This window comes from Mya arenaria, chromosome 14 (genome assembly GCF_026914265.1).
Source record: "Mya arenaria isolate MELC-2E11 chromosome 14, ASM2691426v1".
NCBI lineage: Eukaryota > Metazoa > Mollusca > Bivalvia > Myida > Myidae > Mya > Mya arenaria.
In genome coordinates, this window is record NC_069135.1 from 51625170 (window position 1) to 51644569 (window position 19400).

The window sequence follows — 19400 nt, forward strand, 5'->3', positions numbered from 1 at the left end:
TGTCAAACATTATGCCCCCCCCCCCCCCCCCCCCCCTGAGCGCCATGTTGTCAGGATTATATGGACAATTGAATGCAATATGCATGGACCGAAATGACAGCTGATTTGTCACTGATATTGGATGCCGTTGAGGCAGTTTTAAAATCATGACCATTGAAAGTGTGAGGATAGAGTGTGTTATGACCATGACCTTTGACTCTATGACCTCAAAATCCAAAAGGCAACATCAGCTGGTCACCAAAAATCCAAATGTCAAGTTTGAGGGCCATCGGTGCAGGCATTGACAAGTTATCACACAGACAAGCTTTTTTCATTCAAGGTCACTGTGACCTTGACCTTTGACCCCTTAAATCAATAGGGGTCATCTTCTGGTCATGCCCAACCTCCAAGTCAAGTTTGAGGACCATGGGTGCAGGCATTGTTGAGTTATCACTCGGACAACCTTTTATCATTCAAGGTCACTGTAAAATCAATAGGGGTCATTTACAGGTCAGGCTCAACCTCCAAGTCAAGTTTGAGGGCAATGGGTGCAGGCATTGTCGAGTTATCACACGGACAACCTTTTACCATTAAAGGTCACTGTGACCTTGACCTTTGGCCCGATGACCCCCAAAAACAATAGGGGTCATCTACTGGTCAGGCACAACCTCCAAGTCAAGTATGAGGGCCATGGGTGCAGGCATTGTCGAGTTATCACACAGACAACCTTTTACCGTTCAAGGTCACTGTGACCTTGACCTTTGGCCCGATGACCCCCAAAAACAATAGGGGTCATCTACTGGTCAGGCCCAACTTCCATATCAAGTTTGTTGACCATAGGTCTAGGCATTGTTAAGTTATCACTTGGACAAGCTTTAAAATTCTTTTACCATTTAAGGTCACTGTGACCTTGACCTTTGACCCGATGAGCCCTAAAATCAATAGGGGTCATCTAATGGTCAGGCCCAGCCTTCATGTCAAGTTTGATGACCATAAGTCCAGGAATTGTTGAGTTATCACTCGGACAAGCTTTGGTCTACTGACGGACTGACATGTGCAAAGCAATAAACCCCTCTTCTTCGAAGGGGGGGGGGGGGGGGGGGGGGGGGGGGGGCATAATATATATATCATATGACCAGTAAGATACTTAACTTAGGAAATTGACTTACCCCAGTAAGTTAGGAAATGGCTCTAGACGTTTTATGAATACAGCCAAGGTTATTACTTTTTTTTTCAATCCACAATATTATTATGCTTTTCGGTAAACATATTTTTTTTTGATACTGCATATATTCATGCCTTTTGATACTACGTAAGTTCATGCCTTTGCAAAAAAATTGATTTGTTATGACCAAATTTATATATGTTATGAATAAACAGAGTTGAGTTGAAAAAAAAACAACCATTAAAAGGGGATGAAAAATAAGTACTAATAAGAGTTATTTTGTATAAATATGACATCCATTAAAACCAAATATTATAAATTCAATTTTTACAATAACACACGAAAAACACTTTAATCAACCCATTTGCTGAGCAGTCTTTTTAACAATATCCCAATCAATTGTGGTTGACTGACAGTTCATCAAAATATCCACAAACTTTTCGAGCGTCGCTTCTCCTGGCATTTTATTCCTCCACTTATAAAGAGCCTGGTTAACCTGCCTTGCGGTTGTAGTATTTTCCATCCTACAATGATCTATTTCAACTCTAGTTAGATTCATTTCAGAGGCTACAAATTCCCAGTCAGTACCAATGCAGTGTGCCAGTCTGCCCAGATCATGATCCTTTAATCTGCGTTTTCGAACATGCTCGTCTATTTGAGCCAGCCATAATGTGGGATCTACCACTGAAAAAGACAAGCAAAAATTGAACACAGTCAGCCCTAAAAAAGGTATATTTTGGGATACATGCCATGTAGGTTTTTATTTTTTATATTAGGCATTTTAAAGTAAATCGTTCATGTTACTGAACCAAAAAATATTTTTTTCTGATAATGCATCTGAAAACTCTTATTCTATAATTATTTAACTCAATGATATCGAAATTGAAGAAAAAAATACAATTTTAATATAAAACAAGAGCGGTCACAGACAGCTATATCCCCCGCCTCATGGGGACATTTTTTGTAATGAAAGCCAATTAATGATAAGGGTAGTTTCTCAGGAACATAAGAAATGTGTAAAATTAAGAAAGGGCAATAACTCTTTCAAAAAAGGTCAAATTGCAAAAGCCTGACAATATGCGCTGTGTCACTATATAGTCATAAATGTAAGGAGTTGCGAAGAAACCATTTTTAAATGTAAAATAAAGAAAGGGCAATAACTCTTTCAAAAATGGTTGAATCGCGAAAGCCAGACACTATGCGCTGTGTCACTATATAGTCATCAATCTGTGAAAGTTTGGTAGAAATTGCATGAAAAATGTAAGAGGAGTTGTGAAGACACCAATTTCAAATGTAAAAAGGGCAATAACTCTTTCAAAAATGGCCGAATCGCAAAAGCCCGACAATATGCGCTGCGTCACTATATAGTCATCAATCTGTGAAAGTTTGGTAGAAATCGCATGAAAAATGTAAGAGGAGTTGCGAGGAAACCAATTTTAAATGTAAAATAAGCAAAGGTCAATTACTCTTTCAAAAATGGTCAAATCACAAAAGCCAGACAATATGGGCTGCTTCACTTTATGATCATCAATCTGTGAAAGTTTGGTAGAAATCGCATGAAAAACGTAAGAGGAGTTGCGATGGAACCAATTTTAAATGTAAAATAAGCAAAGGGCAGTAACTCTTTAAAAAATGGTCGAATCGGGAAAGCCCGACAATATACGCTGCTTAACTTTATGATCATCAATCTGTGAAGGTTTGGTAGAAATCGCATGAAAAACATAAGAGAAGTTGCAAAGAAACCAATTTTAAATGTAAGATAAGCAAAGGGCAATAACTCTTTCAAAAATGGTCAAATCACAAAAGCCAGACAATATGTGCTGCTTCACCTTACGATCATCAATCTGTGAAGGTTTGGTAGAAATCGCATGAAAAATGTAAGAGGAGTTGCGAGGAAACCAATTTTAAATGTAAAATAAGCAAAGGGCAATTACTCTTTCAAAAATGGTCAAATCACAAAAGCCAGACAATATGGGCTGCTTCACTTTATGATCATCAATCTGTGAAAGTTTGGTAGAAATCGCATGAAAAACGTAAGAGGAGTTGCGATGGAACCAATTTTAAATGTAAAATAAGCAAAGGGCAGTAACTCTTTAAAAAATGGTCGAATCGGGAAAGCCCGACAATATACGCTGCTTAACTTTATGATCATCAATCTGTGAAGGTTTGGTAGAAATCGCATGAAAAACATAAGAGAAGTTGCAAAGAAACCAATTTTAAATGTAAGATAAGCAAAGGGCAATAACTCTTTCAAAAATGGTCAAATCACAAAAGCCAGACAATATGTGCTGCTTCACCTTACGATCATCAATCTGTGAAGGTTTGGTAGAAATCACATGAAAAACATAAGAGAAGTTGCGAAGAAACCAATTTTAAATGTAAGATAAGCAAAGGGCAATAACTCTTTCAAAAATGGTCAAATCAGGAAAGCCTGGCAATATGTGCTGCTTCACCTTACGATCATCAATCTGTGATAGTTTGGTAGAAATCGCATGAAAAACGTAAGAGGAGTTGCGAAGAAACCAATTTTAAATGTAAAATAAACAAAGGGCTATAACTCTTTCAAAAATGGTCGAATCCTAAAAGCCCGACAATATGCGCTGCTTCACTTTATGATCATCAATCTGTGATAGTTTGGTAGAAATCGCATGAAAAACGTAAGAGGAGTTGCGAAGAAACCAATTTTAAATGTAAAATAAACAAAGGGCTATAACTCTTTCAAAAAATGGTCGAATACTAAAAGCCAGACAATATGCCCTGCTTCACTTTATGATCATCAATCTGTGAAAGTTTGGTAGAAATCGCATGAGAAATGTAAGAGGAGATGCAAAGAAATGAATGTGGGACGGACGGACGCACGCACGCACGCACGTACGCACACACACACGGAATCGCGCCTACCATTACTATATCCCCTCGCCTTTTCAAGGCGGGGGAATTTTTTTTTTTTTTGGTTTTAATGGGGTGTGAACACACACCAGAATAGTCTTCTTTTTTTGAAAACCAATGCCTTAACTACTTGGCCATCAGGACTTACTACAATAGCAATGTATATTTTGACCTTTTAACAATTCATTGATAACATCACATGATAATGTCAATCAACCAATCACGCAACATAAAAACCGTAATTAAGTGACCATTAGCATTATTAACATCATAGATCATATTCGAGCCAATCTCAGCGTTTGCTGAAGGGTTCCAGCTTTTTATATCTTCAAGTTTTAACACCCCTAATGATTTGCCACACTTTATTATTTCGTCGTACAAAAAAGTGCATTTTACAAAAACATGAGCGAGTACTTTTAAATTACATTTACATTATATTTTTGCTGTCATATGAACTATGTACCATTTTGTGCCGAATAAACATCCAGTCGTGAAATAAGCAAATGCCATATTTTAAGACAAACAAGAGATGTTTGTCAAACATAATGCGTCCCCCCGCCCCCCCTGATGGCCATGTTGTCAGGATTATTTGGACAATCGAATGAAATATGCATGGACTGAAATGACAGCTGATTTGTCATTGGCATTGGATGCCTTTGAGGCAGTTTTAAGATTATGACCATTTAAAGTGTGAGGATATTATATAGGTACAGTTTTCGATCATGTTCAGATGATGACTGATATTTGCAGATAAAAATGTATCATCATCGAAGCAGGGAATAAGTAAAAATAGAGAAATTTTAATGATTAATATGAGTTATGACCATGACCTTTGACCTCAAAATCCATAGGAGTCATCAACTGGTCACCCATAACCTAAATGTCAAGTTTGAGGGTCATGGGTGCAGGCATTGTCAAGTTATCACACAGACAAGCTTTTTGTGTTTAAGGTCACTGTGACCTTTGACCCATCTACATCTACAGGTCAGGCCCAACCCCCAAGTCAAGTTTGAGGGCTGTGGGTGCAGGCATTGTCGAGTTATCACTCAATGAATATTTTCGCATTCAAGGTCACTGTGACCTTGACCTTTGACCCAATGACTCCTAAAATCAATAGGGGTCATCTACTGCCAAGGCCCAGCCTCCAAGTCAAGTTTGATAATCATAGATTAAGGCATTGTTGAGATATCACTGGGAGAAGCTTTGTTAACTTTTTTGCTTTAAAGGTCAATGTGACCTTGAACTTTGGCCCAATGACCCCCAAAATCAAAAGGGGTCATCTACTAGTCAGGGCCAATCTTCTTGTCAAGTCTGATGACCATAGGTCAATGAATTGTTAAGTTTGCCTTCAAGGTCACTGTGACCCAATAGGGTCAGGCCCAACCTCCAAGTCAAGTTTGAGGGCTATGGGTGCAGGCGTTGTCGAGTTATCACTAGGACAACCTTTTATCATTCAAGGTCACTGTGACCTTGACCTTTGGCCTGATGACCCCCAAAATCAATAGGGGTCATCTACTTGTCAGGCCTAACCTCCAAGTCAAGTTTGAGAGCCATGGGTGCTGGCATTGATGAGTTATCACTCGGACAACCCATTATCATTCATGGTCACTAACCTTGACCTTTGGCCCGTTAACCCCTAAAACCAATAGGGGTCATCTACTGGTCAGGCCCAGCTTCCATGTCAAGTTTGATGACCATTGGTCTAGGCATTGTTGAATTATCACTCGGACAAGCTTTAAAATCCTTTAACCATTAAAGGTCAATGTGACCTTGACCTTTGACCCGATGACCTCTATAATCAATAGGGGTCATCCACTGGTCATTCCCAATCTTCATGTCAAGTTTGGTGACCATATGTCCAGGAATTGTTAAGTTATCGCTCGGACAAGGGGCATAATACTATTGGATACCACATTTTTTTGCAAGTGACTTTTTATTTCATTTTTGAGTCAGTGGCAAATAATTTGGGGCAGTTGGGTATCCAGAAACAAGAGTATTTTTTTAAGCATGATCTCTAGGGTTTACTGTGTAGAGTGCCTGGTACAAAACCAATATCCGTTTATCTAGTCAAAACAGTCACCTTAAGTTACTTTTCACCTTACACCACATAGCATACATTTACACTTCTGTCTTCTTACTGTTGGCTGCCCGGTTGAAGAAAAATATTGACTTGACTCTATGAGTGAAATTTCTTGATACTGTTATATTTTTATTTACTTTAATAATATGGATAATTCTCAATTAGACATCCAATAATCAATAATGATGATCATTGCAAAAATACGCCCATTAACCATTCAATGTCAAAACTTTGCTAATTGACATCATTGCAAATTGTGGCCCTTAGTTGACAGTTTGAAAAATCTCACAACTGTCATTAATTTTGATAAGACCAACAATGTACCTAGCGGGGATTAGAGGGTCCATTGTGTCTTGTTTGTAAACGCGCCAGTACTGTTATATCGTCTGCATGTCATCTGCTTATTATGCTTTTAGTGAAGTTTAAAATAATACCCTTTGTTTCTTAATCTGAGTACTTGAGAAGTAAATTAGTATTCGAATACTCTGATGATTGATCGAGTACTTGAGTACTTATTGCCATCCCTGATATACAGTTAAACACCATTAATCTCAGTCTTCTCAAAATTGTAAAAATTCTAAAAATTCTGGCACGTTTGAAGTTTTAGCCGGTCCGAGAAAATATTTGCCTGTTCGAACAAACATGTCATACGAAAAGAATAAAAAATAAATATCAACTGGTTTTAATGCTTTCCTGATTAAATTGTCAAAAAAAACCATATACACACTACATGGACATGGCGTTTAGTAAAAATAATCACTTAGTCTCGCGGAAAGTATTTCAACATCGCCGGCTTTAGGTGTTTTCCAGTTTTCCGGTAATTCCACCAACCGCCGCCATTTTGACACCGAAGTTGAAGCATATTGACATTCGGAACTCCTCGGCCATTTTTTTTCAAAAACAACCTCGGATGTATTTGGACGGTTTACATATATACTCAAAAAGTGGTACGTTTAAGTCCACCGCAAGTAGATCGCGTAGTAATTTTATTTAGCAGTTAAACTTTGTGACTTAACTCTTGGGATTCTTAATTATGTTTGCAATAATACAATTCAATGGCAATCAATTTAAACTTAGATCAATAAATACAACTCTAAAACACTACAATTAATTAATGATATAATTCAAAATTTTACGAACTACTTCAACTGATGTACCGGCATACATCCGAGGTTGTTTTTGAAAAAAATGGCCGAGGAGTTCCGAATGGCATATTGAGTATTGACGATTTTGATTGTGCCTTGCAGCAAACCAAGAACCAATAAAAAAAGTTGCATTTAAATGCTGTTACGGATGCATCCAATTTACTAGTTTATCTCCGGCAATCAATATTATGATTCGATATTGGAAATTGGACTTTTGGGGATGTTATGTGACATCAAATATCAATGTGGGATCAACTAACTATCGCTAAGGCAAATAATCAGCGAACAGTTTTTACAGACATTTCGCTTTTATGTACCTTTCGCTATTTAGTCGTTTCGAAATATGTTGGTCGTCCAGCCCGTCATTTACAAAAGAGCTGCAGTACCTGTACAAAATTTGCCGGACATCTTTACTTCGAAATAGCATTTTTTTTGAATAGCGATTTAGGATTATAGATTTAAAATCAAGTTAAACAGAGATAATTTCAAAAAAGCGATAATTTTGGATAAACGATGTTCGGAATAACGGTGTTCAACTGTATATAAAATCAAGCCAAAATTTAATTGATCAGTAAAAACATCTCAAGCAGATTAGATATTTACCTGGAGCTGTCGCCACTTCAGTGTTTTCAATTTGTTCAGCAAGATGATCTAACCGAACATGGCGCAAAGTTTTTAAAAAAACTTCGTAGGCTCTATCGTCTTTCTTTAGTAACTTTGTAAGGAAACACTTGTTCCTATTTTCTGCCGTATTAGGGTTGAAACCATTAATTTCTTCATCATCGAGTAAGTCAAATACACCTTCTTGAATGAAGTGGTCAACCAAGTCTTTCGCATCCATATCCTTTTTAATATCAATGATATTTTTTGTAATTTTTCTTTGCAGTTCCTCCCGCATTGTGTATGGTAAGGATGCAGTAAACGAGTTTCTGTTGCTGAAAGGAAAAAAAAAACTTTCTAGAATTAAGTCGTAATCCTCCATTATAAGGGGAGTAAGTTATTTCAATATAAGTAACTTTAAAGCTGCACTCTCACAGATTGAACGTTTTGACAACTTTTTTTATTTTTTGTCTTGGAACGAGCCATTTTTTTGCGAAAATCCATGGAAACCAGTTATATAAGACTGCTGACAAAAAAATAGATCGCAGATTTTAATATTTAAGTTCAAAAATTGATGTTTTTTGCATTTTTCTTAAACCGTTAGCCATAAAACATTACTTTCCGAACGGAAATATGAAAATCTACGATCTGATTTTTTGTCAGCAACCTTATATCATTGATTTACAGATTTTTACGCACAAGTTTACTCTTTCCAAGACAAAAAATAAAAAAGTTAAAGGTAAATCTGTGAGAGTGCAGCTTTAACACATGAAAATAGTGTTTTTTCAGCCCTTTTTGTGGCCATAATTCGGCCAAATTCTCTTCTGCATTTTTTTTTAAAATAACGTTTTAACTTTCCCACTATCCAGGTTATCCCTATCAGTGAAAACTTAATAATATATGATGACATACCATTGAATAAAGATATTGTTCATGATAACCTCACTGAAAAGGCAGATGACATTGATTGCCATGTTATTATTATATTGCCTGTTGCATTGCCAGCAAAACTTATAAAGCAGCAGCATGGTGACCAGGTGGAAAACATGTTGAACTAAGGCCACAACAAATTAATCATTTTTTCGTCGGATTTACCGCACCTAAAATTCGAAAAAACGAAAAAAAATTGCACCCGCACATATTATTTGTTCTTGCAGATTATCTTTTTGTTTACTTCTGAATTTCCACTAATTTCTGAATTTCTTTTACTTAGAATTTAAACATGCAACGTCGACTTCACTTTTTTTGAAGGTATTTCCATGCTTCACACTTTCTTCGCGAGCAAACTTTCCTTGTTTCAGGACAAAATCTGGGTAACCGCAATTTAACAGCTAATATTTGTTGACAGTCTTTTTTGTCGGGAATATTTTGCAGGATGCACTGTAGTTATTCATTTCCAGTATTAATTTTCAGTTTACTTTCAGTTTTAGTAATGTAAAAAGTGAAAATCAGTGTCATAGTCAATGGATTTTAGTCTTCAGTAAACAACAGCAGTTTCACAGCGTCAAAGGAAATAATTATTTATGTGTGTTTTAAGTAATTCATTGTTTTGTACTTAGTGCTAAATAATAACTAAATCAGATTTTGAGTGCAGAACCTATATTCAAAAACACAAACACACGACTTACAACCATTGAGCATGTTTTAGGGAGTTATTTTTCTAAATTCTAAAATGCATTTTGCAGTATTCATATACTCATATAAGTGTTATAACCAGATAAAAAAGTAAGACTTTTAGAAACAGTCTGTTTTTACACTAGTCCAAATAATTGTACGTTGACAGATTGTTTTTAAAGATTTTTGATATGGCAAATCCTTCACGTACAAATTGTTTTGTACCAAAAGTGGGTAGTTTTTCCGATCGGGATTCAGGGTTAAAGCATTTTGCATCTATAAGATATCATAAAAGCAATAAATATTACCAGATAATGTTATTTTTATTAGTTCCGTACACAAAAATAACTAGAGATTGCTTTTTTGAAAAAGTGCTTGTCTCCTCTATTGTGTGGTCGTAGCTGAGAAAAAATAAATGATGGACATGAAATTTGTAATTTTGGACTGGAGACGAACCAACAGTGAAGTTTGGTTTATTCACCCGTATTAAATAGTGAAGAGAAGAAAGTGTTGTTGATTAATCTTGGAAAATGTAAATAAACAAAGTTTGTATTGTATGAAGTTCCTGGGCGCAAGTGTTATTCAATTATTGATCGGAAACCATTTTCAGCTCAAGGTCATCGTGACCTTGACCTTCTGATCACAACATCAGTATGGATCATCTACATGACCAACTTGCATACCAAATATAAAGTTCCTGGGTGCAAGCTTTCTTTAGATACTGAGCAATAACTGTTTCTTTACCTCAAGGTCACGGCGACCTTGACCATTGACCTACTGATCTCAAAATCAATAGGGGTCATCCACTAGTCATGACCAACAAGCATACCAAGTATGAAGTTCCTGGGTGCAAGCGTTCTTTAGTTATTGAGCGGAAACGAAGTGTGACGTACAGACTGACGGACTGACTGACTGACTGATCACAAAATCAATCGGGGTCATCTACTAGTCATGACCAACTTGCATACCAAGTATGAAGTTCCTGGGTGCAAGCGTTCTTTAGTTACGTAGCGGTAACCGTTTCTTCACCTCAAGGTCAGGGTGACCTTGACCTTTGACCTACTGATCTCAAAATGAATAGGGTTCATCTACTAGTCATGACCAACTAGCATACCAAGTATGAAGTTCCTGGGTGCAAGCGTTCTTTAGTAATTGAGCGAAAACCGTTTCTTCACCTCAAGGTCACGGTGACCTTGACCCTTGATCTACTGATCTCAAAATCAATAGGGTTCATCTACTAGTCATGACCAACTAGCATACCAAGTATGAAGTTCCTACGTACAAGCTTTCTTTAGTTATTGAGCGGAAACCGTTTCTTCACCTGAAGGTTACGGTGACCTTGACATTTGGACTGATCTTAAAATCAATAGGAGTCATCTACTAGTCATGGCCAACTAGCATACCAAGTATGAAGTTCCTGGGTACAAGTGTTCTTAAGTTATTAAGCAGAAACCATTTTTAAGCCTAAGGTCACCGCCAACATATTGTTTTTTTACCTGAAGGTAACTGCGACCTTGACCTTTGACCTTTTATCTCAAAATCAATAGGGGTCATCTACTAGTCATGAACAACTAGCATACCAAGTATGTGGGGGAGACATAAATATCCAAAGAATAATTATGAGTTTGATAGGGTTTTCTTCATTTCATTCTGTCAAAACATAACGATATATACATGAAGGGCACCTGCAAGGCTGCAGTTCACAGTTTTACAGCAATCGGAACACTTCGGCCATGGCACAAACCCGTTTAGACGTCAGGGATTGGAAGAATCCCGTATAACAAGTCTATTATTTTAGACAATTTTTACACATACAGTTTTACACATACAGTTTTATAATAACATCAGTAAAATCAGAAAATAAAATCTTTTATAAGTAAAATGAATGTTTTAATTTTCAATTCTTTGTTCTTATCGCACTTATTCTCTTTGATTGATAAGTAATAAAGTGGCCTCTTATTAACGTGGCCTGTTTCTTTATAATGGGCAATGAAGCTATGGAGGCTGTCATTTTTTTCATTGTCAATGCATGGACCTATGAACCATAGGTTCGTGGTCAAGGCGATCTCTTGAAACAGAACCATCTTTAATCCACCACCTGCACTTAATATAATGACCAGTGCCACATTTGCAGATTTGTGTGATACTGCTTCAATTATATTGTCCCACAATTCAATCCACGGTGTCTTTTTTTTAGAAATGTTCTGTGTTATTTACATTTTCCATCTTCTGCCATGTCAAAGTCACTACAATTTTATCATGTGCTTCAAGAGGTTCAAATTTGGACCTGACCCAATATTTGGAAATGCTCAAATTATGAATTGACTCTTGCTAGTCTAAAATGTTTTTTTTTTTTTGTGATAGTAAGTTAGATTAGTACGGAATGAATACAATAGTTGTTCTTTTTGGTCTTCGAGTAATTGCACGTTATTGTGAGGAATGCTGTCTTTACAATATATCAACGTTTAAATTGCTGATGCAATGAACTTAGTTAATAGTAAAGCACTGGATCTTATTGCCATTTGTCAATTATTGAGACATATTTTCATGAGATACAATCCAAACCTTTTCATTTATAACTGACAACCTTTTTGAAATTAAAAAGCATTTCATGACATAATTCTATGATAAATTTGGTAAGAAATATACATTTTTTTTTACTTTTTGTTAATTTTGCTTTGAGCTCGCCTCTGATAAATTGCCTAAAATTTAAAAAAAGAGTTTTTTTAGTGTTTCTTTCGCTTGCTTGCTCCTACCTTTTTTGGGGGCAAAATCCGTAGAACAAATGATTAATTTGTTGTGGCCTTAGTGATGTTGAAACCGCCAGCATTGGTCAACATAACAAATTTCCAGAGCGGGTTTTCTCCTATGTTGACCATATTTTGACTTCCAAACCAAACATTTCTACTCTCACAATGGAATCGCATGTAAATTTTTCATTAAATAAAACTAGTACATGGTTATCAGAACAAGATAATCCCCATGAAATTATAAAAGAAAGCAGAAGAGAAGTACAAAATGAAAAACAGAAATTAGAAATTCAAACAAAGGGATGAGCTTATCAGTGACAAAAGGTTGGAAAAAACAGAATGAAGATTTCAGAAAGAAGAAAGAGATAGAACGAAAGAGAGTTGAAAAGTAATATGACATTCTATGGTCTCTGGCAGAGTGAAGAGAAAATGGATACTGCTTTAGGTCAAATATAATTATAAACAAGAGCTGTCACAGAGACAGCACGCTCGACTATTCCGCCGCTTTTCAATGTAAGGATTGAAAAGTGTTGGCCAAACATGCATGGATCACTGTTAGATTAGATTTCAATGCAATACATGATGTGCTGAGATATTAACATAATGTGGCTACATACAAAATTTTAACAAGAATTTTTAAGTCTAATAATAAAGGGCCATTGTTTGCAAAATACAGTTACCTAACTTGGTTATTCAATTAGGTTGGGTGGTTGAATAACATTGTATAAAGTCTCAATGCAATACATCAAGTAGTTGCTGAGATATTATCCTATGTGTGCTAACATGCAAGACCTTAACCAGAATTTCTAAGTTGCATAATAAAGAGGCAAAAATTATATAAAATGAAAGATAGAGTTATCTTACTTGATTGAATAAGAAGGTGAAATAATTGGGAGCCTGTGTGTAAAGTGTCAATGCAATACATGATGTATTCGCTTAGGTAATAACTTAAAAGTGGTTACATGCAAAATTGTAACCAGAATTTCTATGTTGAATAAAAAAGGGGCCATTATTTGAATTTAATGCAAACTAGAGTTATCTTACTTGGTTATTTAAGTAGATTGGATGGTTGAGTACCATTGTATAAAGTCTCAATGCAATACAAGAAGAAGCTTTGCATGTTCAACTTCGATTTCAACGTTTTTAACCAGAAATGTGAAGAAAGAGTCTATATATATATATGCTATACATAGTGGTCCACCACAACTATGAAGATTTTGAAATATTTAAAGCACTATTACCCTCTGAATATGTATTTATCTCAATAAGACCTTTCATTTGATATACCATGGTATTACACTTGCATATTTCTGTTAAATCATTTTTTCACACTAACCATTCAGAAGAAATGAATCATTTGAAAGAAAGAGGTGGCCATTTCTTGACCATACATGGTCCGTAGTCCAAATAATTGTACGTTGACGGATTTTTTTAGATTTTTGATATGGCAAATTCTTCACGTACAAATTGTTTAGTATCAAAAGTGGGTAGTTGTTCCGATCAGGATTCCGGGTTAAAGCATATAGCGTCTATAAAATATCATAAAAACAAGAAATATTACCAGATAATGTTTTTTTTACATTAGTTCCGTACACAAAAAAATAAATATCCAACTTATAATTATGAGTTTGACGGCTTTTCTTCATTTCATTCTGTCAAAACATAATACGTGAAGGGCACCTGCAAGGCTTCAGGGCACAGTTTTAAATCGCTCGGAACATTTCGGCCATGGCCGAGATGTTACGATTGTGCAACGAGGTCTATCTCGAAGCTTTGTCGGAGGAGGCCGAGCTATTACGATTGTATCGAGTTGTTCCCCATCGCATAATTGTTTTCTGTGTCAGTCAACTTTCGTTTTATTGGAAAGGTAAACAACTTGTTTTAATGCATTAAATGCATTAAATGCTTGTTTAGTGCAAAATAACATTTCATTTACATGGTAAAATATGAATATAACTCTTTATGATCAATTTCAACCATAAAATACTTCACTTAAAACAATTTCAATATTTTTAAAACACCCCCGTTTTTTGCACATTCCCGTTTAGACGTTAGGGATTGGAAGAATCCCGTATAACACGTCTATTATTTTAGACTAACATGGTCCGATATTAAAAATGTTAGCTGTTTTGAGTTTTTCTCATCAAGCCCTTTAATTTGATGTATGACAGTTGTATATTTTGAAAAAGAAAAATCACTCTTAGTCTAAAGTATCTACTCTGACCATCGGCATCAGTGCAAACCTGGGATCCCAGCCAAAACACAAGATTCCAAAGACAGATAAAAACGATAAATACAAAGAATTCCAACCCGACACGACTTGGACATATGGACAATAGAACAAAGAAATACACTAAACCAATACTGACCATTGAAAAAGCCCTGGAAAAGATTTAAAACATAAAAAAAGGTTTTAGTGAAATAAGATAGCGATTTTACCTTTCAAGTTTCCCGGCGTAAAAATTAAATACAGTATGGATTTTGATAAACGACAGTGCGGTATACTGGACTTACCGAAATACGTATGATTACCAAAAGACGGATAAAATTACCGAAATACGCAAGAAAGTTACCGTAAGACGCCTTCTAAATGTATTCATTTTTTAATAATCCTATATTTATAATGATTATACGCATTGTAGCCAAAAATTATAAAAATTTTTTTAGAAATAATGAGTTTATTGACAAAAGAATTTCCTTTCTTTAGCCAATAAGAGTTTTCTCCCGTCGTCAACCGAAATACGATTTATGGATATGGTTAAACTGGAGTAAAAACAAGACAAATACATACATTTAACTTATTACTAACTTTTTATTTTATTTTTCGACCATTCTTTACACAAATGACATATGCATATGAATAACATAGAATATGAAAGGCTGCACAAGACATAGTATTAAAAGGCGCGTAGCTAGGCTTACGCACGTGCGTAAAATATATTTTGAGAGTTCCAAAAAATAACAAGAAAGACCATTGATGCAAAGCAATTCAAATGTAAAGCGTGATTTCTATTTATCGGCGCCGCACTGAAGTGCGCGCCTATTATGGAATGGGAATTTATTTTAGTTAGTGGTAGGAGCGGTTTTTAAGTAGATTGACAGTTTGGTTTTACTGTTATTTTATTATGAGTAAAAAATGCAAATAAACGGCGATTGCATGGGTGTTAAAAATGCTATTTATGGTTGAATAGATTGTCTTCAATTTATCTTCAAAACATTATATCGGAAGAACGACAAATAAGTTTAATAACTGTTCCCGATTCGTTTACGTTTTCCGATTGGTTACCTGTAATATCATGTGCCGGAAATGTAAACATTCGGAGGAGTTCCGAATGAAATGTAAAATGTGTGGACCGGTAATTATGTGAATGGGAATAATTATGTTTCATGTTGTTTGGTTATGTTTACTGCATTAATAAACCATGAGGTAAGCTGTTTTCTTTAATTTAATCGATATTGAAATCAAATGTTTACATAACTTTATTTGTTAATGTGTTGAAGGTGACATTAGTAAAATTTTATTACGATTGCCCCCGAGTTGTTTTATTTTTAGAACACTACACATATCCGGATGTTGCTAATCAGAAGGTATTTCCCCGCTATTCATAGGTCAATAATGGAATTTCTACATCGTCGATTAATAGTTGGAAAATCGGTGAAGTTTTTTCATGAATATACGTTTAAAATAAGTAAACACTAAAAGTGCACACTGACAGTTGATTACGATACATCTAACAATTTGAGTCATTACAGTAAAACATAGATTATAAGCGAATTATACGCGTAAGAGAAGATTTTCTGTCGAAAAAACTAATGTCAACAATCAGCATGGACCTGGGATATTCGTATCAAAGGGCTATTCATGTAAGTATCCTTGAGTAGTTGTGTACGTTTATGTGTTCAAAAATGTTTGTTTTTTTAATTTATCTTTGGAATTCTTAAATCATTTTTATTTGCTAAATGTTAAGACAGCGTTTTAATATTTCTACTGGTTGACGGTACATTTCCGAACAGGGCACAAATCCCGAACACCGGCTAAAACACGCGTTTGTTTACCGTGATCGATTATTCGATGATCAAGATCAATACAGAGGCTTGCCTTGACAACACTTGTGAAGTTTCATCTTGTTTTATTAAGTATTTTTCTAAAAAAAAATGCCATTTAATGTTTATACCTTAAAGATCAAAATGTAGTACATGGGGGAATGACGTCAGAGGGCGCACGCGCATCTGAATGGTTTAAGAAGAACATCGCCCAATCAATTTCCTGTGCGCATAAGATGTCCTATTTACAAGAATAGACAGATACTTAAGGGCATAATTGAAACAATTATCCTATGTGGTCAACAAAATCTATCTCTACGTGGTCATGAGGATACAGATAGTAATTTTAAAGCACTTTTGAAATACCAAGCCAAATATAATCCTGTGTTACGTTATCATTTGGAGAACGGTGACCCTAGGACAAAGTACACTTCACCTGAAATACAAAATGAAATAATCACGATATGCGGGGATCAAATCAGTGAGGAAATTGTTCCTTAATTGACTTGTTTAGTTAAATACACATTTACATTTTGAACAAGCGTTTGACTTTTTATTGTGACGCGTTTAACAAAATAACTGAATCACAGGCGGGTTTTACAGCAAATTACTCGACAATGAATAATGCATTTTAGATATGTAATAGTAAAACAACTGTGTGGTCGGTGAAGACAAGATATGGCTGACCATTTTCTCAATATTCATTTAAATGTTTCGTTTTCTATTGCGGACAAATCTTAAAATTTACTAGAAATTCATAGTATATATATTTTGTATTTGTTGAAGTGACGGTCCATGTTAAAAAAAATCCAAATGCTGCAAAAGGTTATTTTTGTTTTTATGCGTCACATTATGGTATGACGGAGGCTCATTTAGATATTGTACCCAAAAGTCACCTAAGACCTTATAGACGAAAACAAAAAACGGGGTAGGGGGGAGGGGGGTGCCCCAAACCCCCCTACAATGGTGCGTTATCCCAGTTAGGGCCCAGCTACGCGCCTGATTAAAACCTAATTGAATAACATAAAATATTGAACGCTGCAAATACAAAATAGACTGATTATACTTACAATATATAGAGGATATTTGTTTATTTCAGTGTAAGATCGTATTTTATTTCACGAGTGTCATAGAAAAACATATTTTCACGAGTGGCGAAGCCACGAGTGAAAATGTAGTTTTTTTTATGATCACGAGTGAAATTAAATACGATCTTACACTGAAATAAACAAATTTTCTGTTTCTTTTATGCTTATTTTCGGAGTTTTATTTGTTTTTTTATTTATTTCTGAATTGCCCCCTTTTTTGAAAAGGGTGGGCTTTACGCCGCTACCCGTGGGGCGCCCCTCATGCATAGTTATAGCTGTCAACTTTTCTACTTTCGGTCTGCTGAGAAATAGTTCTCTGCTATTCATTCTTATAGCTTAATATTCGCTGGGTTTTTTATTGCAAAGCTTTATGAACAGTAAACAATGAAGTATTATTAGTGCACATATGTTCCAAAAAATAATGAAAACACTTTTTATTTTAAGATGGGCATGAATACAAAACCAAATTACTACGCCGCTATTTAAAGAATGAAAATTTGGAAGGTCAAATGTGTTAGCAAAACAAATGTGGATACTCATTGGATTTTAACCATTCTTCTTAGTTTAAGACTGCATGTACGCGTGTTTTTATAGTAAGTTTATATTCAGTCATCTTACTGTCAGTGACCAGTCTGACCAGTTTCGATTTAAAATGTTTGTTTTCCAGATAAAGGGTAAATGCCACGCTAGTTTGTTGACACATTTTGAGGTGTGGGTGGGGTAAAAAATATCGGATCTATCTGTAAATTGTGTGAATTATCAAGGAAGCTCATTTTACGTACTACAACGGTTAACAGTTCAAAATACATTTGAACAAGTATATAAAATTTTATTTATGTCCGAACAGTTGTTTTTGTCTGTAATTTGTTTGGTATGAAAGCAAATGTTCGAACATTCAGCTTCAAAGATCAGTAAAATGTTTGATAAACGGGATAACCGGTAATAAACGGTAAGTTGTTAATTTCCAATTATATATTTATTTAAATTTATAAAATGTTTCTTTCTTTTTTTAACATTTTTTGCCATAATTTACTGAAGTCCACAATGTTCTGTTTTGATCAAGGCAAGTACATGTAACACTAACAAGAAAGGAATTTAAAAGTAGTTCTGAAAGTTGATATTTTCACTCCTTATTTTGCAGTGAAAATATCAAATTGATATTTTCACTGTTGTTATTTCACTATTAAAACCCCATATTTCATCGTAAAGCATGAAAGAAATATTAATAGCATTGACCATGAAGAAAAGAAAGTTGTTACTTCCTAAGTTCATACCGGCCTAAATGTTGGCATTGCCTTGAATCAAATTCTGTTTAATTAATATGTACAAAAACCTAACTAATTGATCTACATTTCTATAAGAATATAATTGCGATTATTTGAATCATAACTTATAATCATTTTCATAATCAAACAACTAAAATTTTAATTCTAAATGACACGTGAACTCGTCTTTCGTTTGGCGAAGGGAGACGACTATATTGACTGACATATTGTCTTTATTCAAATTGACGAATAGTAAACATATTCATTAACATTTCCCTTTTTATGCGTGTGTTTTAGTTATATGAATATTAATGAGGTCATCATTAATTGGAATAATTGTGTATTTTGGAAACTTTTATCTGTCTTTCTGTTGGCGAGTCAGAACAAGGAACTCGATCTCGAAAAATGAAATTTCAAATGCCTACAATATCATTATATTTTAATATTTTCTCTAAAATTTGGGTTGGTAATGTAATTGTATAATATTAATATAAGAACAATAAAAAACAAGAGAGCCATGATGGCCCTAAAACGCTCACCTACGCAAAGGGCCACAACTGCTATAAAGCATTAATAAAAATGTTGCAATTTAAACATATCTTTACTGATGACGATGTCTTATATTTGTAAAGGGTCATGCAATGAAACTACCTGAAAAGTTTCATTGAATTTGGCCTGGTAGTTTCAGAGATTTTTTTCAAAAGCCAAACAGTAAGTCGGCCATTTTGTTGTTGTTGTTGTTGTTGTTAATCAATCTCAATGCCTAGTTGTATTTTTGTAG

At 35.1% G+C, this 19400-nt stretch overlaps 1 protein-coding gene across 1 annotated transcript; it reads right to left on the reverse strand.

Annotated features, from left to right (window-relative positions):
* Window positions 1-1099: 1099 nt before the first annotated feature.
* On the reverse strand, window positions 1100-13914 carry LOC128216815 (uncharacterized). The gene is made up of 3 exons (XM_052923487.1): window positions 13784-13914; window positions 7862-8193; window positions 1100-1828 (listed from the first exon to the last, which is right to left on the reverse strand). Exons 2-3 carry the CDS (start codon window positions 8154-8156, stop codon window positions 1500-1502), a joined length of 624 nt encoding a protein of 207 aa, XP_052779447.1. The 5' UTR covers window positions 8157-8193; window positions 13784-13914; the 3' UTR covers window positions 1100-1499.
* Between the last annotated feature and the right edge of the window lie 5486 nt (window positions 13915-19400).